The sequence below is a fragment of the Anguilla rostrata genome, chromosome 2 (assembly GCF_018555375.3).
Source record: "Anguilla rostrata isolate EN2019 chromosome 2, ASM1855537v3, whole genome shotgun sequence".
NCBI classification, from domain to species: Eukaryota; Metazoa; Chordata; class Actinopteri; order Anguilliformes; family Anguillidae; genus Anguilla; species Anguilla rostrata.
This window is the reverse complement of record NC_057934.1, coordinates 39,191,276-39,215,349: the sequence shown is the minus strand read 5'-3', so window position 1 is coordinate 39,215,349 and position 24,074 is coordinate 39,191,276. Positions and strand designations below refer to the sequence as shown.

The following is a 24,074-nucleotide window of genomic DNA, read 5'->3' as shown; positions in this document are numbered from 1 at the left end:
ACTGCACAGAATGCTGACACTGAAGGACTCCCTGACTCACACACTGCACTTTGCTGCACTAATTTAGATTTGGTGGTTGTCCGACACATTAAAGGATCAATGATGGGCTTCCTGGTACTGACGGACAGGCAAATGTACTAACTACACTGAATGTTTATGTATTATAAATAATCTTCTATTTATCTTTTTGTCCAGGTGATATAAGCAATATACCACAACTACTACACTACAAAAATATGCCACTGCCACATGTCTGGTACTGTAAGAATCCCCTCAGGTATACCCAACAGCAGTATAGTATCTGTGCATCAAAGGAATTCTTGTAGTCTTACGACTGGAACGGGATTAATTTAAAGATATCTTGGTTATCTGACTCCAAAATAATGAACCTTTTCTTTCTGCTAACAGGTTTACATAGAAGGAGACTGGAAATGATCCAGCAATAGTGTGGCTCTATACAGATCGCTATCTATTTTGGAAGACACAGATCAAGCCTCTGGCTTGTGTAGCCTGCATTGATATAATTGTGTACCTTGCAACACTAGTGCATAGGCTAGTGACTATGGGGAGCAGATATCCTGAGTTCTATGTGTATGTTAGGACCTTAACACTGCTAGGTATGCAGTGGTAAGTGTCAAAGGAATGCCAGGTTAAAGTGAATGCAGTTTATTGCACAGTGTGTTCAATAATGCCATATACAATGGTGCAAAATGTGTGTGTAGTGGGAGGACTATACACAAATGGTGCGCAGGAGATCGTGTTGACGAGTCTGCTCGAACCATTCCACTGTTCCCCTGATTTACCCAAGGGTGAAATAAAAACCCCATGTCATCAAAAGAGATACAATCTCAACAAAACAACATAAATGATCCTGCTTACGCTAACCTTTGTTATCTGGCTCGATGCTGACCCATGGGTATCAATATCTTTAGTCAGCGCCCACTATACCACACCACCAAAGACATTAGCTTGTTCCTCATAACATCGGCTTTCCAACAATACCAAACATGATTACGCTATATTATGGAGAACCTAAGGTTTACATAATGCTGATCCTGTACAAATGTTCTGTGACTGTGCACTGTCTCTTTATCAAAACCTGCTGACTCCCTGTCAGCACTGTAAACACAGTCTGCCTTCCTTTGGGGGTCTGATAAGGAGTACACTTTGTCCTACAGTTCTAATCACCAAACTGAATGCAGCATGTGTCAGCATGGGAACATTGCTGTCAATCATTTTTAAGAGGCAATTGATTTATCAACATGGATGACTGCGGTGTAATGTGGTAATTATCACCTGTGATCAAAAAAGGCTCTACCGACCTCCTCTGCTGATCTCTGTGGAGATGTAATGTGATCCAAATGTACACCTGTGATCAAAGAAGGCACTGACCTCATGCTGAAGGATGACTGAAATGCAGGTGAGAAAACCGCTTTGTGGAAAAATGGTAACCCTGGTCATGAGGAGAAGGAAATATGTGCAAAATTTCAAATCTATATACCTAAGAGAATGTGGTTGTACCAGTGTCACAGCATCAGCGTCATTCATATGGTTATCAGTTTCTGCCAATCATTACTAGCCTGAAAAGTTTCATGAGTTTTCATGGTACTGTCTTGAAGTTACAGTAGTTAAAATGGAAAAAAAGAAAAAAAAATTCCCCCCAAGGTGAATATTGTGTAATAACAACATTGAGAGACAATCAATTGTGAAACACGGTTTTTTTTGCGAGCACTGTGTGTAAGTGAGTCATACCACAATGAAGCAGCCATTGAAAGTTGCAGTTGCAGGTTACTGTGATCACAACCATGCCTGGAAAATGTAGGCTTTATGCGATATGTGCCATGATCAGCCATTTTAACCCTCATCAGAGTGATGGACATTCCACAAAGCCTAACTCTGATTCAGGTTCAGTGTTCGGATGTGTTAACTGGCCAAACAATAACATTTGATTTAGGAGGTAGACAAGGAAACGGGAACAAAACCTAACTCCTGGGAAGAGTGCAACACTGTCGACACAAACTTTCAGAATAGTAAAGAAGGCATGAACATACCTAAATTATTTTATCCATCCTCGGGTGCACATAGCAAGGCAATTAGGAAGCCAACTTGTAAACGTAGTAAGATATGTAGCTATAGTTTGTAGTTAGGCTGGATGAGCAGTTTTAATTAGTTTAATGTTAGCCTTCTCAAGTCCAGTATTCCAAAAGTTTGATTCAGGGGTCATCTGGGCATATTTATATAATGTTACTATATATGAGTAGCTAAGGTTCTTTATTTCTGTGGAAAATGTTTTCCAGTCTGTATTGTTTTGATATGATAGGGGACTGTTTACTTGTGGAGTTTCTCAATGAATGAAAAGATCATAGATATCATGTACATTATGTGCTACCACATGTAATTACATTTAAGAGGGAACCTCAACATAAGTCAATCTTATTGTTTTTTATGGATTTTTCTTGAATTTGTAAAAAGTCACGACTACATTCAGAATTCAGGCTTTAATCCTCCATTTAGATTGGTTTTCAGATCAGATTGTTTTACTTTTGATATTTATTTTTGAAAGTGACCTAACAATACTGCCACTGCGCTTAATTATGAATACATTACGCTGTTGCTGCTGTACTTCTGGCTGGGCAGGGCATGTACTAATTGTGTCTTTGATTAAGAGCATACCCCACACAACTGGCAATCTAAATGCACACATGGTTTGAATAATTCTGATTTGAGTCGCAAATCCCTTGCAAATTGCATTGCTAGATGTGGCACAGATCAGAAGTGAAGATGCAATTCCATGTCATTTTTAGGTGTTCACACTTCTAAATCGTTTAAGCTATGTTGCAAGTGGGAAAAAACAGAACTGGACTTGCTGAAGTCTGAACAGAGTTGTGGTTGTCTAGATATCCAACTTGTGGGGTCCTGCATCTGACGCATTGGCACTACATTGCCCACAATTCTTTCTGCTCTTTTTAGTTTCATTAAGGATGGATTGAACTTGCATGTGTGATGCATGTGAGACTTCAGGGATGTGTCAATAAATGACCTTTTCACCATAAGAATAATGGATGCCACTTTGACCTTTCCTGATCATTGCACTCATTTAATGAATAGACTTTTTTGCAGACCTGAACAGTACAATACAAGGTGCCTCTGTGTGCTATTTAGGATTGTATCATTAAAGAGATTTAATGATTGACTCTGATCCATATAGGCAAAGAGCTGGCTACTGAAGACAAATCATTTAAAAATGTAGCTTTAATGATAAACTGGCAGCTGGCTAGACTACCATCTAGGTTTTTAAACATGATTTAAATTCAGTTTGGCATGGAAAAACAGCTTCCATGTGATCAACTAAAACACATAACATGATCATATGGAAGCTGTATGACCTTGCTCCTGAATAGCTGTCATATCAATGCCCAATAGATAGTGGGGGATGTTTTTCCTGAAAGCATTTCACATGGCCTCTGAAGTTTAGAGGTTTACTCCTGTATCAGGAAAATAAATATTCCATAATTATCATTATGGTTTATCAACGAGCCCTATGAGAAAGGCATGTACAGCACCATCGAAAGCATTCACCACTACCATTTTATAACATGCACAAACCCCTCTTTCTTTTTAGAATTCCAACTCAATAGGCTGGTTATCAGCAGTGTGGACATCCAATCTGAGGAGCCAGTGGACCAGAGAACCTGGTATGCCCTGCAGAAGACTGACTAGCTGGCCATCGAGATCACCACCAACTCACAGGAGACTGCTGCCCGGTCTGTGCCCATTTTGCTTTCTTTCTCTGCACCTGCTGCTCACACTGCCTTTCCATTACTATCATTCTCTCTTTTACAATCGTAATAATATTGTTCCCCTCTCCTCCAGCCATGAGGCAGTGCATTTGAAACCAAGGGCCATCTGGAGAGTCAGAAGATCACTGATCAGGCCGAGGCTGAGAGGGCCCGGAAAGAGTTGCTGGAGCTGGAGGCTCTCAGGGATAACTGCAGCACTTGCTGCTCCGTTACAACCCAGAAATAATTCACCCCTGCTGCTAAGAGGGTACCAGGGAGAGATGTGAGATCTAATGCTACTCACACACTAGATTTTCTGAGCATCCTCAGCATATCTTGCTCTGTATTACAGTGTTAACATTGTGTCAGAGCAATGTATCTCTCGCTCTCTCAGCACTGCAGTGGAAAGAGCTGCAGAGCTGAGGTGGACCTTTTTCAGGGAGAGGCAGCTGTGAATGAGGCCAAGCTGAAGGCTGAGGCTCCAGATGATTGAGGCTGTGAGTCACAACACTTCATTTGACCCTGGAAAACTGCTATAAATGAGTGGTATTTACAGTATACTTCTCTGTTCATGGAGCATGGTGGGAGTATATGCATAAATACTATAATCTGTGTGTGTATGCATGTGTTGAAACACCATGCTCCAATAGCTTTATAATGTCTTTAGTGTTTGTTGGATTCTCTTTCAGTAATATTGCATTTGTTAGTGGTCAGTCCCATCAGCCAATGTATGCATATGCTTTTACCATTTTCTCCTCTTCCTAGGACGCAGAGCTGGCTCACCTTTCAAGGGCAAGGGAACAGGAGCTGTCATACGAGGAGAAAATGAATACGCTGGAGATGGAGTGACAGGAGAAATTGACAGAAACTGAAATTGGTCACCTCAAGGAAATTGTGGCTAGTTTGGGCAGTGACACACTTAAGGAAGTGGCCAGAGCTAGACTTGAGCCGCAGGTAATGCGACACTCCAATGCCCAACCAAATTCAAACCCTCTCTTTTGGGAGGGATATGTATTAACAGCATTTGTCCACTCCTAACATTACCACCTAGACTTTTGCCTTGTTTCTTTTTGGCACTGTCGACCTTTACAAAGACGTCCAACCTCATACATCATAATACTTAGCTGCAAGGTGGCCTAACATGACTCGGCCTCAGTGCAGTATGTGAATACTTTTCAGCTGCTGCTGATGGAAATTGGTTTGGGCCCATGGCTAAATGTGGCTGTAAATGTATCTGCTGGGAAATTCTGGGGAAGAGAAAGCATGCTTTCTTTTTAGAGTCAATGTACCAGTTAGAATTTCGGCACTTGGAGTAAATAAGCACCTGAGAGTTGAGGAATTCCCATCACCAAGGTTTATTTTCAAGATGTGTGCTGACTCCGCTCATAAGCATAATATTCACGGTGCAACAAAACAATATACTTCACAAAAAAAGAAAACATAAATTTCAGTGCATGGAAGCTACACCCTTATTATGGGTCCTCTAGCTTTCACTGGTTGAGTTAGAATGCTCATTCCAGGACTACACTGTCAAAAGATACCTCTGGGATTCTATAGTCATTGAAAAAAATGGAATACAAACAAGCAAGGTAAGTGCTAACTTCGCCTGTTACACAATGTGTAAAAATAACACAACACAAAACAATGTCTTCTTTTTCACACACATGGCATATTTATATTTATACAATCCCGCATTGATGATGTATTTTTAATGATGCATGTTTAATTACATGCAGTTACTGGTAGGCCTCCCATGGCATCTCAGTCCAGGCAGGTTAAGTTCGATTCACAGAACTGTCATACCATTGCTATAGTCATTATTAGTCTGTTTTCGCGTCCACCTCTCTGCTAATCACTGACCTCCGGACAATATTACGCATGTATCCACAGACATTTCATACGTTTCCTACATGATTTATCTGCTGCCATTTAAAATGAAATGTACAACTCCTATGAATGTCATTAATATTCTCCCTCCAGTCATCAGTCTGGCTTTCAGTTTGTGGAAGTGCCTATATTCATCTTTCACTGTTAATAATGATGTGCTTTGGCAGTGTGTGCTAATGGCCTGCTGGGGCTCTGGTGAGGTGGAGAAAAGGAGGGACAGCAGTGAAAACACATGAAGGAAAGGAGAAATGGATAGTGAGATCAACATGAAATGAGATGGAAGACCAAACTCTGAACAAATATCTCTTTAAGCCTTAATTTATAATAGCCAGTACACATGAAAGTGGTTTGACTGATTTGGTATAGAAAAGAGAGAAGCAGGGGATCTCATCAGTATAGCTTGAATCGTATAGTCCAATTACATTATTACATTACATTGACAGCATTGAGACGCTCTTACCGAGACTACACAACTTTTTCTTTTTTTTTTACATGCACTTACATTGTATCATTATACGCTGGATATATACTGAAGCATGCGGTTAAGTACCTTGCTCAAGGTACAACGCAAGTGTGCCTACGAGGATGAACCTCGACTGGTTACATGCAGTTCTTACCCACTGTCCCACTCGTCCTATATACATAATACAAACATGGGTAATGAATTGTTATAATAAATGCCAAATCATGTTAATGCAATCAGATGGGAAGGAACTAACCATATATGCAAGTTACGCTCATTTTTTAGACTGCTTTGAGAGCTATAGCTGTTGGTGTAACATTGGAGGGAAAAAACAATACATGCCTTCTCTAAATACATATCCTTGTTCCACTGAAACACAAAATAAAAACATTTTGGCTGATCAATCATGGCAGTTATTTTTTATACATAAACTTGAATGTAAGTTGCATTTAAATTACAATTGTTCATTCAAGAATGACCATTTTCGAATGTAAAGCATCACTGGATTTCAGTGAACGCAAATACCCAAACACAGACTCAAGCACATTGTGACAGATAAGAGACAAGATAACCAATTTCAGTAAAAGGTTTATTTTAACTATCAATAATTAAAACATTATTTACAAGTACAAACCACTGGTTTGGCAAGTAAGACCTGAGGACTCCCTCAGTTTGTCTCTCAGCCTCAATAACGCCTCTGTCTGGGTGAAAAGATCGTACTGGGGTCACTGTCTCTCTCCCTTTCCTTTTCCCTTTCTCTCTGGGAGTTGGGAGAGAGGGCCTGCCTCTCCCCTCCTCCGGCTGCCCTCCCGTTCTCGCTTTTGAAGAGGTCACGGCCTGTCCTGAGGATGTGCTCCTCGATCTTTCGGTGCCTCTTCATGTCAGACAGCACCTTGTCCAGCCTGGCCTCCCTTCGCACCGCGGAACGAGCGGAGGACCCTGCGGTGGAGAAACGAGATCATCAGCATCCATAGCCAGCGTGCACTCAGGACACCGCAGCACATTCACTAACTTACGCGTTCAGTACTGGGAAACAGACCCTGTCAGCCACAATAGCATCTTTCTGGGTGAGAATACAGGAACACAAACGTATGTGACATCTTTGGACACCTGATGTTGATGAGGCAGAAATGGAAACTCCTGCCGTGCACAGAGGGACTCGTGACCCGACTGACAAATAGAGCTCATCACCTCGTTTTGTGCGGCAATGGATGTAGCTGGTTTTGGGTGTCACAGAAGCTTGGTCATCATCAAAATCAAACTCAGTGGGGGAAGGAGCTCTGAGAGAAGAGGAAAAAACATTGTGATGAATACATTAAAAAGAAGAGGTTGTGGTCATGTAATTTGTCTACTAGCCTTCTATATTTTAACTATGTACAAGTGCAGTATTGTCATATCTGCAGAGTATGGTGTCTCGCAAAACAAGCTTTGAGATATGAAAGAGAGCAAAATTACATTTAATCACATACATATAGGGGAGTGGTTCCCAAACTCAGTCCCCCCACCCCCTCCTCCCAATGTTAGTTTTTGTTCCGACCACAATCACAATCCCATCGTTTTAACAAGCTTCTAATTTTTCTTAATTTGGTGCTTTTCCTGTTTAGGGGGACTATTTGCCCTCTTAAGCCATATTATGTCTGAAATAGTTTTGCTCCACAAAGGATAAAATTCCTATGTTATTGCACTACATTGCAAACAATCACATCAAAAGAGGTAACTTTTTTGAACCAAAAAAAAAAAAAGAAAGACAGAGGGAAATCAACAGGCTCCTAATTAGGTTGTCACACACGTGTTTAATTTCTTTCTTGTTTTTTCTTTAAACATATGTGCAGGTTTCACTCATAATCATTTGCTTTGTCTCTGACTTCATGTCCACACATTCACCAGTTAGGAGCCTACTGATTCTTTAATTTGAAGTTTTGCCTCTTTTTATGCAATTGTTTGCAATATAACACAATAAGCACAATATGTACATGGGAATTTTATTCTTTGGCATGCATAGCTATTTCTGACATAATTTGGCTTAAGAGGGTAAATAATCCCTCTGAACGAGAAAAGTACCCAGTTAAGAAAAAAATAACAGCTTGTTAATATTCTGGGATTGCGATTTAACCAGAACGAAAACCAGCATACACAAGGGGCCCCAGGACCAAGTTTAGGAACCCCTGATGTAAGCAAATTCATCACATATTGCAAAGAAGTAAAAAAAAAACAAAAAAAAACCTCTAGTCTATTACTCACTTGCGTGCTCTCTCCTCCCTTTCTCTCTCCCTCTCCTCCTCAGAATCATCATCTCTCTCTGGGGAGGGGGTTTGCTGTGGGGTAGGGGGTCGTCGGGGGAGAGGAATCCAGTTCAGTTCCAGCATTTCCCCTTTGGCCAAAATTTCATACAGTCGCTTAATTTCAGCAGGTGGTGGTGTCCAGTTTTTAGGGTTTTCGATCTCTTCATCACTACAAGGAATCTCCCAATCCTCCTCTTCCTGTTCGGTATCTCTCTCCACCTCTGTCCCATCTTCCTCTTTTCTTTCTTCATGCTCTTCTTCCTCCATGGCATCTTCATCATTGTCACCATCTAACAGAAAAAAGGTTAGAGGGTGAGAAAGTGGGGAATTTAGTTTTGCAGATACAAAAAACCATCGATCTAAAACCATCAATATAAAACCATACCTTTCTCTTTATCTTCAGCTCTGTCCTCATTTGTTCCAGCTGTTGCATCCATCCCTTCTTTTCCCTTAGTATCATCTTCATCCTGTCTCATAACCGCAGCCTTATCTTCCTCCTTAACTCCCAGAGACTCCATTCCATCTCTCAGGGAAGAGTCTGCTGCTTCTGCACTCTGGCACTGCATCAACTTAAAATAAATATCAAGAGTTCATGCAAAATAGAGTAAAAACTACAAGCGACCAATTTAAGTATTATAATAGTGATTACGCGACATTGCTGTACCATAAATGACACAGACCAAATTAAGCTTTGACGCGTTAGGTTGCTTTTAAATTTTTACGAACTATCTTAAAAATTAAGAGTAGCGACCAAAACGCATTCGTATGTAACATTAGCGAATCCCATTCCCCGTGATTTAGGTTATTAGCTAGACAGTTACGTGTTAGCAGTTTTCAACTAGCTAATTACTCGTGTGTACTTTCACTATAAACACACAAACTTGTGTCTTGCTTACATGGCGAGTTTGTTCAGTAACTGACGTTGTAATCCATGTTAAAATTGGCTAACGTTAACTTTGCCGTGACTGGTTTGCTAGTAGTAGAGCTTCATTCGGTTTACTGTAACATTCGCTTTTTAAAATAATCTTGAAAACTGACCTCGTTTTAAACGTTAGGAGTACAGCCCTTTTGTTTCGCAGTTTGTGTATGTAGCTAGAAGTCACTTATACTGTCTACGTACAATTTTTTTTATTCGTTAGCTAGCTAGCACCAGAATGTCTGTCCGAACAAATGTAAACATGGCGCCATTTTATATACGTGAAGTTGGCCTTCCTTGCTATGCTCTGTGATATTTGTGTGATTTTGACTAACTGTGATAATTTGTTTGCGTTATTTTAAACCATATAATTTGCGGACATGTGTAATTATTCTATTACAATTGTATATGAACATTTAACATTATTTAATGCCATTTACATTAGAATTTAAGATATGTAGGCGGAAGTGTACGTCCTGACGTATTCTATCGTGGGAGTCTATTGGTTAGTTTAGCGTTCGACGCTTGACGCTCCAACATTTGAAAAATATTTGATGGGAGGCCCTCGCGCAACAACGGTGGATATAAATGATTAAGGTTTGTTCCTTGCACGATAGCCAAGTTTGTTATTTTACATCGACAGAAATTAAAACCCCTGAAGTTATCAGCTGTTCAGACAAACTTTAAGGTAAGCGTCTTCCTTATATGCGCTAGGCTGGCTGTTCAAATAAATGGCGGAGTAACAAACGTAGGTTAGACTAATTTAACCCTTTTAAGTACCTGGTTGTTCGTTGGATAAAATGCAATGTGTTTACACTTGCACTGGAGAGACGCTAGTTTACTATAACACGTTAGATTACACGCGTATACGAACAATTTGAGTTGTAACCATACTGTATAAAAATAGGTTGTAACGTTACGGGCATGTTGGAAATGTTCGATAACTTGCACTAGTCGTCTACTGAATTGTTTGAATGACTACCCAGTTTACGATCGCAGCACTGTCACGGCACGAGCTATCTTTCCTATCAGTATAAAGCCGGGCACCCACCGCACGCGTATCGGCCGCGAGCGCACTACGCGCGTATTACGCGCGTAACTGAAGCGTAGTTGAAGTACTGTTATTACAACGGCAGCGGGCGACGTCGTCTCCACCAGATGCGAACGCGTCGCGTACCGGCTGCGAAGCTCGCGCGACACAAGCGAACTGAAGCGTAGTTTTTCGCTTCAGTTCTATTTTTTCGGCTTGTCGCGCGTCACGATGGCCTGTTTATACACAGAAATATGCTCTAAAATGCTAGGTATACATGCTCTGATTTATATTTCATCCTTATATTACTGGGGGTGTGTCCCTAGTTACCTCCCAGATATTTTATAAGCACCAAAAAAAAAAATACAAGCCTTTTCGTTTTGTAAAAATAAATAAATAACTGGAACCTGGGGAAAAGGCAAACTTAGTTTCGCTGTCTTATTTTGCGGAGGGGGTGGGGTAAATTTGAAAATACACCACAGAAAGACGTAGCCTATCGCACTTGTACTTCAAAGCTTCCGGTGTTCATGGCGTTGTGGTGTTCATATCTCTTCAAGATTAAACTGTTACTGTCTTTTTCATGATTAGCTGATTTTACTAAATATGATCCTATAAATGTTTTGACGTGAATGACAAGACAACACGGGAATTCCCAATGGTTGATTACGGATTATTTATTATTATTATGATCATTACATATTCTTCATGAAATTGGCACGCTTGTTAACCAAGCAAATAAATTAATACAGTTTGAGATTGATTGTTATGCAGGCTACGTTGCGATTTAAGTTTATGGTACTTCTTGAAAGCGTTTACTTTCTCACGTAGGCTATTTACGAGTTAACGAAATATTACCAAATTAACAAACTGAAAAAGGTCTCTCACCAAAGTATTCACTTAACCCATAATCAACAGTCGTGAACAAACGTGAAATACACGATGTAAAAGCCCACTGCAGACTGCGAGAGCTACTAGGAATATATAGCTTTTACGCAAGCCTTTGCGCGACACAAACGGAACCAGTGGAGACACCCTACGCGTCGCGCCGTGCTGCTTCGCCCTGCTGTTTACGCGACGCATACGCGACGCGTGCGGTGGGTGCCCGGCTTAACTAACTCGCTAACGACGTTCTGATAAAGGTCGGACACTGGCCCATCAAAGACCAAAGCACCGTAAGCCGGGAAAAACTGTTATGGAAACTAATTGTCGTGACGGAAATCTAATGGTTCACAGAGCAAGCTATATAAGCAAAACGCATCAAAAGTGGGTTAGTTAGAGCGCTTGAGTGAAACCACTCTTCGACGTGGCTAACGCTATGGCGTTGACATTACATTACATTGCATAGCAAGTTGACTTGCTAACTAGTTAGCTAAATATAGTTTTTTAAAATAAAGTTTCACCCAAAAGTTATACACACTTCACCTAGGACTGGGCGATATATCTAATATTATTCTAAAATTTAGGGTATACAAAATGAAGTTACGTTGATACTATCGCGTTGCACTTATCCACATAAAAAACGCACAGTATATGTGGACAAATTAGTTTCTTGAAGACTTGGCCCGTTGACTGCGAACCGCAGTCGTAGCACGTAGTAGCTGTATCTGTTTGGCAGACTTGGAGGACTGGAGCAATGAGGTAGTCTTCTGGAGTCCCATCAGAACCGGAGCGTACGAGTAGCGCCACCGAAGTGCCAGGATGTCAATTAACCCAAAAAGCGTTCCTCTATGCGCAGTCCACCAGCGGATTCTTCTGGGCTGCTCAGGAACTTGCTTAACAATCCAGGCATATTGTTTTTAATGAAATTTGTGTTAACATCACAATTGGTTGCATTTTTCAAGTCGTGTTAATTTGTATTGTTAACACTGCATGCGATGTTAGCATTTTTAAACCGTTTACAGTACTTTTACTAAGTCTCTTTAATGAACAAAACAATTTATCTTTCTTATTTTGCTTTTTTGTATGTGCTTTGTGCTCATTCAGTGTGCATCATTTCTGTCTGTGCATCCCACAGACCCCACTCAATATTTTGTATCTATTGGAAAAAAATGTGGACAGCGGTGAATTTATGCTATGTCAATGCTGTAACTGCACTTAGGGATGCACCTAGTACAAGGGTTAATTCTGTCATTATTTTTTAGCAACAGCTAGCTAAGTTAGTTGAGTGCTTTTATATGTTGTTTATTCAGTGCTTAACGTTATATAGTTGAAGTGCCTTTTTTACCCCTCCGGTGGGAAGGTGATTATAATTTCATTTTGCTTAGCAATATGTATCAGATTCCCCCCTGCCTTCCTTTCTTCCCAGCCATGGCACAGCGTGTGGCTGTGAGTGATGTTGCTGGAGGCTCAAAGCGGACGTCCAGGGTGAGGGTAGCGGTTCGACTAAGGCCCTACATGGAAAAGCAGGACGAGAAGGCTGAAGGGGCCTGTGTCAGGGGCCTGGGGCCACAGAGTCTGGAGATAATTAACTGGAGAAATTCCACAGAGACCTTGCAATACCAGTAAGTGTCTTTTGTCCTTGTTGTATTGCCTAAGTATGCAGCTGTTGCATTTCCTTTCATTGCTGTCCTGTAGTGTCAGTCTTGGTCTGTGTAACTGCCAGTAAATTTTCCTTTGGCAATGGGAGACTGTAAAAACGGGAGATGAACTGTTATGATTTCTAATTTGATGTAAAAGTTGGGAAGAACATTGAATTTGTAACCTTCACCCCTGTCAACTTGTGTGCATGATTCAACACTAGTGATAATAATTCATAAGTCTGTTCATTCGTGGTAAATTTGATAGGAGGCCTACTGCCATTTGTTCACAAAAGTTCATAGATGGCAATAGTTGATGTATACTTGTGCTAGCTTTCGTTTGTCATAACTTTATTAGCAATACATAGCGTTTAATCTTGTAGTCTAACGCCTCATACACACTATCACTAAAACCTGAATGTGTCTGAATATTGCTGTTTGAATTTTGCAATTGAGTGAATGTATCTACTACATATTAGCAGCAAGAAGAGGCCACATGACACTTTAAATCCTGATCATGTTAAATCGTTGTTAAAGGAGAAACAAGTGTACAAAAAAATTAACCGGATTTGAAAAGGAGATTAAAAAGTGAGCTAATGTCTTTTAGATTTGATGTGTTCTATGGGGAGCAGACAACCCAGCAGGAGGTGTTTCTGACCTCGGTGAAGCCCATCCTACCTCACATCCTGAATGGGCAGAACGCCAGTGTCTTCGCCTATGGACCCACTGGAGCTGGTACTGCTTTCCAATCTTATGTGCTCATGTGTTTATTTCTGAACCTTTGTTCCCGCCCTAGTGTGTCCCTGCCCATTCTCTTGTCTCACTATGAAGAGGCACTGTAATGTCCTGTCAGTTCTAGGGTACTGAATCCAAATGCATCGGTTATCAAATCCCCTCTCTTGAGTTACCACTGTGCACCCACATAAATTTGTGTTTATAATTAACCAATGAGGTGTCATGAATTAACGTGATACTCTTGAATATGGACTATTCGTTTCCAGTCAGTTGTCACTTGTCTTGTGCATTGTGCTCAACCTAGATATATAGCAAGCGTGACAAAGCATGCCTTTGATTCAAACTGACAGGATATGGGATGAATAATATACCAGCACCCTCTCTGTGTCTGCCCCAATTTTCAATCTACATATACTGTTCTTATCTTGCCTCCACTGTCGTGTCCCAGGTAAGACCCACACTATGCTGGGCACTCAGGAGCAGCCAGGGGTTATTCCACGAGCTGTGAGGGAGGTGTTCCAGCTTGTGAGAGCGCAGGAGAAAGCAGGAGATGACTGGGACTACACAATTGGCATGTCCTACCTTGAGATCTACAACGAGAAGGTGCTTATTCTCTGATGGCATTGGTGGCTTGTATTACGAACATGAGCATCCTTTAAGCCCAGCAATAAAGAAAAGAAAAAAAAAACATTGATATAAGTTTCACAATTAACATTCTTCCAGGTGCTGGACCTGCTATCGCCAAGCACACAGGACCTGCCTATCCGTGAGGACAAGGACAGGAATATCTTCATCCCCGGCTTGACCCACACGACACTCTCTTCCTTCTCGGATTTCCACACTCACTTCATCCCTGCCAGCCTAAATCGCACGACTGCCTCCACCAAGCTCAATCACCGGTCAAGCCGCAGTCACGCCATCCTCCTCATCAAGGTGCCTGCCCCCTTTGCCCCTGGCTCACCATTCTGTCTCGGTGCTCAGCAGTGTTCACCTTCTGTTAGTGCTAATGGATAACTTGTATTAATTGAACATGGTGTATAATCTGTGATGGTTCTATAACTGAAGACCCAGTCAGATGGGTGGTGAGCTTCAGAACCAAATCCAAACCCACATTCTTATTAAGAAAATGTCCAACTAGTGTGTTGGATGTACATGTGGAATATGGGCTTGGTGTCCAGTAAGGCCAAATTGTACTCTTAAAACCAGTTTCTGGTTTTTTCTTTTTGTATTTCATTTTTATTGTATGTTGATTGTCCCAGACAGTTCTTATGTGCAACTAAGTATATTTTGGCTGTATAGACTCCAAAGCAGCCAGTACTGCAACATTATTCCTCCAGATGATGTACATGTGTACATTACCAGTTTTCTCTTTAAACAACTTTTTATTTTTTTTTAATTTTTTTATTTTTTTGTTTAGAAGTATTTTCAATGACCTTCACACCAGCTACTACGAGCCAACAGATCATCTTGTAATTATCGAAATACCCATCAAATTGCACAAACACTGTCAGGGCCAATCAATTAACCGTACAGTAGGACCTCAGAGATGCATATTGTTCTTGCCGTGTTGTGCAAATCCCATGATAAACTTTGTCAGAGAGAAACAACTCTTGATGAAATGTTCCATTTTCTCTTCTCAAGGTGGAGAAGTCCCAGCGTGTTCCCCCTCACCGACAGCAGACAGGGAAACTGTACCTGGTGGACTTGGCCGGCTCCGAGGACAACCGTCGCACCGGCAACCAGGGTCTGCGGCTGAAGGAGAGCGGAGCCATTAACCTGTCCCTCTTCACCCTCAGCAAAGTGGTGGACTCTCTCAACTTGGGCGTTGGCCGTGTGCCTTATAGGGACAGCAAACTGACCCGCCTGCTGCAGGACTCCCTGGGGGGCTCCGCCCACTCCATCATGATCACCAACATTGCCCCTGAGCAGAAGTACTACTTCGACACCTTCAGTGCCCTCAACTTCGCTGCCAAGTCCAAGCTCATTGTCAACAAGCCGTTTGTGAGAGAGACTGTGTCCAGCAATGGTGAGGTTCACAGAATGCACACAGGAGCATGTTTGTACTGTTATGAGGTGGGATTTAGTAAGGCTGTGGAGTTCTGTCATTTGTTCCTTGAGTGCATGCGGCTTATTCTTACCACACAGTTTTGACTTGTGTAGGTAATTAACACATGCTTAGCTAGTGTTGCAGTTCCATGTTGCAGTATAAGGCTGGAAGCATACCCTATGTATGTACGCAAACGCAGACTCTTCAGGCTACGCAGCTAAGTTGGTTTCACACGTAGTTGCGTTCTTAAATGTGTCATCTGAAATTCTTAATGCAACGCCAGCGAGACCTGCAGTGTCAAGCATCGCAGAGAGGGGCATTATAGCAGATAACATCAGGATGAAGCTGTCTTCCGCTCAGTTGTTGGGTTTATTACCTCCACATGAACATAACGCAAGTTGAGTATGCACAACCAGGACATGCATTTGTGGTGTGCTGGTCTGGGGTTGTCATTTGCGTTCACGTACTTGCATATGGGTATGTTTCCGGCCTAAATTGAGTCAATATTTAAGTTTGGAATGAGGTCTGTTTAAGGCCAAGTTTGAATATTGTTTGAACTGGCATCCAGACAACACAAATCAAATACAGTAAACATCCCAAACTCATTTTTTTCCACTCAAGTGCTGCCCAAGGCCATAATAAAGCATATTAGTTAACCTCTTACATGCTGTGTTGTGTCTTAGAATCTGGGAAGAGGGCCAGGCAGGAACCGGCTTCCGAAGCAGCGACTGAGCCACAGAAGAAGAGGTTTAAGGAGAGGCAGCACGAAGAACAAGAGGAAAACCCTGTGCCATCACAGCCACCCAGGTATAACGGTCCATCTCTGGAATTCCCCACACTATTTTATGCCTAGTACTTCATTTTCACTGGAAAGGTCCATTCTGCAGCCTTTCTGAGCTGGACACTGTACATGTCACATTAGTCTTCCTCCTCCTCTGTCTCTACTAGCCGATGCTGTGGCCTTCGCACGAGTAGCTTCTGCCGACAGTAAGCAATGTCCCTGCTCCCCAGTGCTGGCTCACAGTGGTTCTAGATCCAAAACTGAGGGTGGAGGGACGGACGCCCATCTGTCATTTTCTTAGTCTGTTTTGGTACTGTTTTGAGCACTGCTTTTTTGTGTGTGTACATGCAGTGTTGTGCAGTTGATTGACGTGTCTGCTCTGTGCTAACCACTCCCCCTCCTCGTCTCAGCCCTACAGGCTCCTCTGTGTTGAGCAGGCTGCTAGCACTGGAGAAGCTGATGATGGGATCCCCAGAGAGGGAGAGACTCAACCTGCTAAAGACTGTTGCCCAGTCCCGCAAAGAGATCCAGGTACAGTAATGACTGCATACGTAGGCTGTGGGAACAAAACTGGGAGCTTGGACTGTCTTATTTCTGTAACTTCTCTTTAAAAATTTGAGTGGTGGTACCATTCTTTTTTTTCAGTGGTAACATTCAAGCAATTGTTAGGCAATCTACTACAAGCCGAAGTATAACGTGTCTCCATTCATTTGATAGATGTTCTCGTCACTCTCAAAATGCTGATGACTAAAACGTGGCACTTTCCCTACATGCAGAAACTGAAAGAGAAACAGAAGGAGCTGGAGAAAAAGGCGCAAGGTTTCAAAGCAATTCCAGTGGATCAAAAGGAGCAAGACCAAGACGGGCTGGTGCACCCTAAGAAGGGGGTGGAGCCCATGAAGGACACAGGACTGTTCAGGACCAATCTGCCTCCGCTGCACAGGAAGCAGTCCACTGCAGCCAAGCCCAAAAGACAGCAGGCAGTGGTGACTCCTCTACAGGGTGAGTAACCCAACGTGGTTATTCTCTACAGTGCTTTACCGCTGAATGGAACTGCATTTTGTATGCCTGTAGTGATCTTCCTGCCAATACTAACATGTTTGTCTGATCTGAAAAGAATAGTTTGGTGATAAGAGGTTGTTGTTAGAATTTGCCAGCTAACAGGACCATTTATTTATTTGTGTTTATGATCAGTAAAGCCACAGCAGAGTTGAAAACGGTTAATTGTAATTAATCGGTTCTTGTAAACTCTGGATATCACAAGAACTAAAACTGCCTTACCTCCATACATTGTACATCTGCCTTTGAAGACAACCCCACTAACTCGTTTACATTTAGCAAATTACACTATTGTTTCTCCATGCTCTGGGTTGTTTGTTGCATGGTAAATGGACTGCATTTATATAGCGCTTTTATCCAAAGCGCTTTACAATTGATGCCTCTCATTCGCCAGAGCAGTTAGGGGTTAGGGGTCTTGCTCAAGGACACTTCGACATGCCCAGGGCGGGGTTTGAACCGGCAACCCTCCGACTGCCAGACAATCGGTCTTACCTCCTGAGCTATGTCGCCCCTTATGGATGGTATAATATTGCATATCAGAAGAACTGATGGAACAAGGATGCAGGCACAATATTTAGAAATATCTGTAAAATGTTTTTACAATAAAGCATTAAAACTGCACCATCTGCTCATAGGTGTAGTTCTTCATTTTTTTAATACATGCATTTTTAATTCTGTTAACTTGTGCCTAATGTTTCCGATACTGCATGTCTCCCTCTCTTCCTGTCTCTCTCAGTGTCCGAAGTTCAGCCGATTCAGCAGTGTGCTGTGGTGTTTAAACCATCCCTCTGTCCCAGCCTGAAGCATAAGCAAAACGCTAAGGTCAGGCCTTGCTTTGGGTCACTTTAAATGCAGTTTGCCTTCATGTTCTGTTGTAGTTGAGGCCTTGCTAATTGAAAAGCAGAATCTGTACTGAATGGGCCTCATTCCCAAAACATCACATTCAAGAAACATGCAGAGTCCTTCAGTTTTGTGCATATCGCAGGTATATCAGATGATGAATGCTGAATGTTTATAAATTGCACGTTCCTGTTCATGTTGATTTAGCGTAAGGAAATTCCCTAGCAATCCCAGAAAAGGCATGCTGACTTCAGCATTGGCTGCAAACATAATTTCCATTCATTGCCCTCTGGCACCATGTCTGTGCAGTCCCTAAAGACGTGCCATCTCCCCAGTGCACGATTAGCCTGGTAATCCAAAAGCAGAAAATACCCCACTGGGTTTGGCTGCGCACTTGTGGGTCTTTATATTATCATCAATGCTTGTCATTAGTTGCTTTTATTAATAACCTCTTCCTACTAAATGTCCCCTAACAGTAACGTGGGCAATACGGAAGTTTAATTATCTCTTGCATTAATTTAATATGTAATAAACTGATCAGATAAATATTTTTGTTGAATATCCTTGAGACATACCTTCTTTTCTTTTTAGAAAGGTGAAGTTATAACTTTGTAAATGCTGGTTGAAACTCTTACCGAACATTTATTGCAGTTTTCTGTCATGCATTAAGAAGTTGCTGATTAAACATTACTCTTGAATGTATTTCGCAAAACTGTGGTTTGGAAAATAATTATACATTTAGGCTTTAAGAAAATTCACTTAACTTTCAGTATGACTGTATGTGGTTACTAGACAAACTTGTGCTTTTCAGCATTTGTTGTAAATATTTTGGCTTTGTTGGGTTTGGCATTGTGTAAATCAGCCAGTTGATGACATAGCAACGCCTTGGTTTAGTATGTTTTGGGCCACAGGGTTTTGCTGATTGCAGTGTTTATGCAAAACTGTTGTCAATTTGGGTGTCTTTCTTTGAATGATGGCACAAGAGTCCTATCGGAAGTGGCGATCAAAGGCTGGGGTCTGCTTCCAGATTCAGGCCTGGTTTGCTCCCAATGTTGTTTTAAATATGTCTGTTAATTTAATAAGACAATAGCCAAGACACCTTATTATTTCATGTATTTAATTTAAAAAGTTATGAAACATCCATTTCACCCATGGGAACAAGTAATTGCCCCCTTAGTTACTCGATCAACCAAATTTAATCGATAATTAAATTGAACACCGCCAGGCTTGATTGCGGTCTGCACTATTGAATCTGAACCTCACTCACATTGAACCTTACAGTCAGAGTGAAGTGGTCATCACAGAGTTTCTACAAGCGCACTGTCATGATGAAAAAAATTCCAGAACAGATGAGGGGAAAAGTATTAGAGAGATTTGTCTGGAAAGGGTTACAAAGTCTCAGCCAGCACACTCAGGCACACTATCAATGTTGACACCACCCCAGAATGCTTGCGTGCTTTGGTTGAAACTTGGTGTAGACTTCATGTAGATATAGACAGTTGACGTACTTCGTAGAATGCTTTTCGATGAAACAGTGCTTGAATTACGCTCTGTGGATGTTCGTCTGTAATCATAGCATTATATTTGAAAAGAGATTGACGAATGAGTTGAGTTTTTAGAATTAAAATTTTTGGCGCTTTGAGGCCACAAAATCTAGGGATCTTTTGAGCGCCGTTGTATCGGGGTGAGCTGGTGCGGATATCTAAAACTTGTCAAATCTCAGAAAAACTTGACAGATACTACTCTGGGTAAATGGAAACATGCCTTAATTTCACTTTTGGGTGAACTGCCCCTGTAAGGGAAATGGACTGTACTCTTATCTGGTGTGTACTTGAATGACCACTGTCGGTGTACTGTGATGTTCCTAACCTGGCTCTTGCTTTCTCACTCAGGTTGTGGATGGCAAAGAGAACATGGGTAAAGAATTTTCTGTCTCTGACACCGATTGGGAATCCCATCTGGACACATCTGTACTGGAAAAGTCTAGAGAGAAAATCCTGCAAATTCTCAACTCTGGCACCCTGAAGGACGTGAAATCATTGCAACTCATTGGAGACAAGAAGGCCAAGCTTATTATGGGCTGGAGAGAGGTCCACGGCCAGTTTGCACAGGTACACTACTGCTGTGTCTTCACACTGTCTGATTAGCTAAAGTACGGTCATTGGACAGCCTTGTTCAAAGTCTTCTCTCTGCCAGGTGGAGGACTTGCAGAAGATTGAAGGAATCACAGCCAAACGCTTTTCCTCCTTTATCAAGGTAAGATTAAGAGGTCAAGGTTTGGGTTGCTTTGTTGTAATTATGACTGGCCGATCTGTTTGAGGGATAAATATAGTTCTTATTGAAATCAATTAATTTTGATGAAGGAAAACTGTCCAGATTGCTGTGTCTAATTATCTTTTTTTCCACCTCCTCTCCACAGGCAAACATTCTCAGTACAATTGTGAAATGAGTGTGTGAGTGCATATGAGTGAGTGTGTGTGTGTGTGTGTGTAGCTGTGCAGGCTGGCTTGTGTGTGAGAACATTGAGCCTTTTGGTGTACCCATGGAATTCTGTTAACCAGTCCGCCCTGCAATAGTTGACTGGGGCCCATTGTTTGACTGTGACTGGTGTCTGCTGTGTTTTACTACAGTATTTTACCATTTATCTTGCTTTTAACATTTTAAAATAAACCCTTTTTGTACAAATTGGGTCTGTGTTTTTTATTCTCTACCTGTATGCTGTCACCATGGTTTTAAACTTGATGCAACCTGTAACCAATAGCCAGTGAAATGAGATCAGGAGGGGTGTGGGACATTAACTGGTACATAATTCTGCTCAAATTAGTGAGACCACTCTCGGGTAGTACCCTTGAATCATGTGTTGATCCCGGTAATTTAGACTGAAGGTCCAGTGTCCTATACTGGCCATTGAACACGAAGTGCACGTTGATACTGTGGTACCTTTTCCAGTTGACATATCTCCTCATTCTCTCAAGGAGCTTTGGCAAGCATGTGTGTGCCATCAATAACTCCAGCAACCCTGCAATCCTCCTAAAAAGCAGCTTTGTTCTGACCGATGGTTCTGATTGGTAGGGAAATCAGTGAACTGCCTGACAATGTTGCTGCTGTCAGAGCCCTGATAGCAGCATCTATGGCTCTACTAATTGCTGGCTGTGATGGGACTGAGTCATCACTTGCAGGCCCGCGATGCGTCTTGCTCGCGCGCAGGACAAGATGATCTCAAAAGCCCCCCCCCCCCATAGTCCTATACAGGGTTCATACGGTCATGAAAAACCTGGAAAAGTCATTGAAATTTAAAATGCAATTTCCAGGCCCTGGAAAAGTTATGGAAAATTATATTTTTTGAAAAGTAATGGAAATATAGCTAAAGTTGCATCAAATATAATTACTAATTAATCCAAGCATAAAAATAGTATGTATAGTAATAAAACGTAAATTGGCACGGTATTTTGGTGGTGTGAGAAGTTAATTCGGTCTGGCTCAGTCTGTTTACAGGCACGCCCAACAGGCACGCTTCTGCTAATGTAGCAGTTAGTAAACGTAGGCCCTACTGTGCCAACAATATGCCAGGGAAGTGCAGCTTCAATAATATATCAGGGCTCGAAATTAACTTTTTTACTTGGTAGCACTGGTGCTCCCAACTTCAAAAAGTTAGGAGCACCCACCAAAATGTAAGGAGCACCAACAATATATGCAATAGATTTTTTATTGATAAACGACAATATAACAGTACGGTTTACAAGTAACAGTTAAACTGTCACGCCTAAAATGTGTCGACTCTTCAAGGAATTGCGTGTTATGCATTCAAACTACAAAGCGTTTCTCGTCACATTAATACCGCTAATTAAATCACGAGACATTCAATAGCAGTAAACTGCATCGGAGAAATTAGCTGTTTCAACCGGGTCGCTACACAAAACATTACGTTAACGTTTCAAAAAAAAAAAAATGCCGTAGCCTAATCGTTCGCTTCAACTTTTCAGCTTTCGATAACGCTAATAAATTGAACATAAACTTTTGTCTTCAGGTAACATTAGTTAACGCGTTAGCTCTCTGTGTCGCGTGACAGTGGAGTGCAGCGAAAGGGGGTGATTGAAGGCTAATATTAACCAATTTAAAATCAGCATTAAAGGTAAGAATGTCAAGCTCACGATTGGTTAGAAGGGTCACCGTCAGCTCACAAGGCACATACTGAGTGTACTAGCTAGCGAATGTACAGCGAAAGAGACGTTCGACTGGAAAAAGAAACAAAAAAAAGGTCGCACCAGGCCAATTATTTGCACTCGCACAAATGCTCCCAATTATATTTCGAGGTCGAACAGATTAAATTTCGGGAGCATATGCGACCAAAATGGTCGCAATTTCGAGCCCTGTTTGAGACATTGACAAAAATGTTAAACTATTCGAATTAAAATATGAGAGAATGTATCTAAGTGTGTCTGTCTGGTGTTTATTTGTTTTAGAGAGGCACCATATGTTTCAGATGCAGACCTAATTTTACTTAGTGTTATAATACATAATTTTAAATCGTCCCGCTGAGAGAGTAATTTGTTTTGGTCATGGAAATTCAGTTAAAGGTTATGGAGAAGTCATGGAAAAGTCATTGAAAATCATTGGTGAAAAAGTGTATGAACCCTGCCTATAACAAGCTTTTATGTGACTCACAAATACTATATAAAGTTTTCACTAATAGGTATTTTTGACAAATTATTACAGCAGATTATTTAAAGGTTAGAGGGCCCTTTTGCCCACCCCCTTGACCCAGGGCCCGGACAGCTGACCCGGTGTTCCCCCGTGTCGGCGGCCCTGATCACTTGTGCATTGTTGCAGCTTTCCAGTCGCCAAGAACCATTGTGTCATAGCTGTAATCTCTGCTGTGAGATTTGGTGCAGTTGAAGATATAGCATCTGTTCCAAGATCTGTGACAAACTGAATACCCTGACAGTCAAGCAAATGCTTTGTTACCAAACATTTCCAACATGTCCGTTCTAGGTTGAAAGGTGCGTGGTCTCCGCCTCTGTGCACACACTGCTGCCATCTGCTGGCAATTCTTAACCAAGTTAAGACACCTCCCGAGCTCCCTTAAATAATTTAGGTGCCAAGACTATTTTTAACACAAGAATTTGTATAGATTATTCCTGTAGTTAATGTGAAGTCCTACAATCCCAAGAACGTATTTTAAAAAGGAGCAGATAATTAAAAAGCTTACAGAATACACATTTTTAGGGTGTTTCTGCAGTGAAGATGGTCAGTCTATAGCCATAAACAGAGAACTACAGGCTTTTAAAAAGGCAAAAGGATATTGTCCAGAGATATTGTCTTAAGGAAAGAAAAAGCTAATTTTCTAGAGTCCAGAGTCATAAGGATACTGTGCGACTACCAGTCCAAGGTGGACAAGCACATGCAATGGCTTCCTGTTCAACTGCATCCTCATTATAAACCATCTTGTCAAAAAGCAGACGACAAGCTTTACAGACGGTCCCTTGAATGTTCAGGTGAATTTAAATTTTGTAAAAATAAATAGGTGCTTTCAGTTATCTGAATGAATAACCACAAATGACTAAATAGTATCAGTCTGTAAAATAAAGGAATCCCAAAGCACAATATATATTATTTTTTAGGACAAATCTTGAAAAAGCTCAAAAAGGAAATTGTGGGATTGCATCTATCAAAGGAAAAGGAGAATGTGTCTCAAGCCGTTGGGCATGTCAAAGATTTCATCAGCTTCATGTGGCGGAT

General features: G+C 41.4%; 2 protein-coding genes across 4 annotated transcripts; one reads left to right on the top strand and one right to left on the bottom strand.

Moving 5' to 3' along the window:
- Positions 1-6,704: 6,704 nt before the first annotated feature.
- On the bottom strand, positions 6,705-11,905 carry pagr1 (PAXIP1 associated glutamate-rich protein 1). Of its 3 annotated transcripts, none has more exons than XM_064324657.1 (5): positions 11,883-11,905; positions 8,797-8,980; positions 8,371-8,701; positions 7,321-7,409; positions 6,705-7,068 (listed from the first exon to the last, which is right to left on the bottom strand). In XM_064324657.1, the coding sequence occupies exons 2-5, from the start codon at positions 8,975-8,977 to the stop codon at positions 6,815-6,817; spliced, it is 855 nt and encodes a 284-aa protein (XP_064180727.1). In that variant the 5' UTR covers positions 8,978-8,980; positions 11,883-11,905; the 3' UTR covers positions 6,705-6,814. The 3 variants fall into 3 exon arrangements, with proteins under 3 accessions (XP_064180727.1, XP_064180725.1, XP_064180726.1); XM_064324655.1 differs by lacking the exon at positions 11,883-11,905 and adding an exon at positions 9,450-9,673; XM_064324656.1 differs by lacking the exon at positions 11,883-11,905 and adding an exon at positions 9,308-9,443.
- On the top strand, positions 9,862-21,020 carry kif22 (kinesin family member 22). The gene is made up of 13 exons (XM_064324566.1): positions 9,862-10,015; positions 12,663-12,858; positions 13,481-13,608; positions 14,057-14,211; positions 14,332-14,541; positions 15,250-15,634; positions 16,339-16,462; positions 16,847-16,967; positions 17,213-17,438; positions 18,232-18,317; positions 20,228-20,446; positions 20,532-20,591; positions 20,755-21,020. The coding sequence occupies exons 2-13, from the start codon at positions 12,665-12,667 to the stop codon at positions 20,782-20,784; spliced, it is 1,938 nt and encodes a 645-aa protein (XP_064180636.1). The 5' UTR covers positions 9,862-10,015; positions 12,663-12,664; the 3' UTR covers positions 20,785-21,020.
- Positions 21,021-24,074: the final 3,054 nt, after the last annotated feature.

Coding starts and splice junctions, on each gene's coding strand:
- kif22 (XM_064324566.1), top strand. CDS start 12,665: ATGGCACAGCGTGTGGCTGTGAGTGATGTTGCTGGAGGCTCAAAGCGG. Junction 14,542..15,249: donor ACGCCATCCTCCTCATCAAG/GTGCCTGCCCCC, acceptor TCTCTTCTCAAG/GTGGAGAAGTCCCAGCGTGT. Junction 20,447..20,531: donor TCCACGGCCAGTTTGCACAG/GTACACTACTGC, acceptor TCTCTCTGCCAG/GTGGAGGACTTGCAGAAGAT.
- pagr1 (XM_064324657.1), bottom strand. CDS start 8,977: ATGCAGTGCCAGAGTGCAGAAGCAGCAGACTCTTCCCTGAGAGATGGA. Junction 7,410..8,370: donor AGGGAGGAGAGAGCACGCAA/GTGAGTAATAGA, acceptor CTCTTCTCTCAG/AGCTCCTTCCCCCACTGAGT. Junction 7,069..7,320: donor CCATTGCCGCACAAAACGAG/GTGATGAGCTCT, acceptor TCTCCACCGCAG/GGTCCTCCGCTCGTTCCGCG.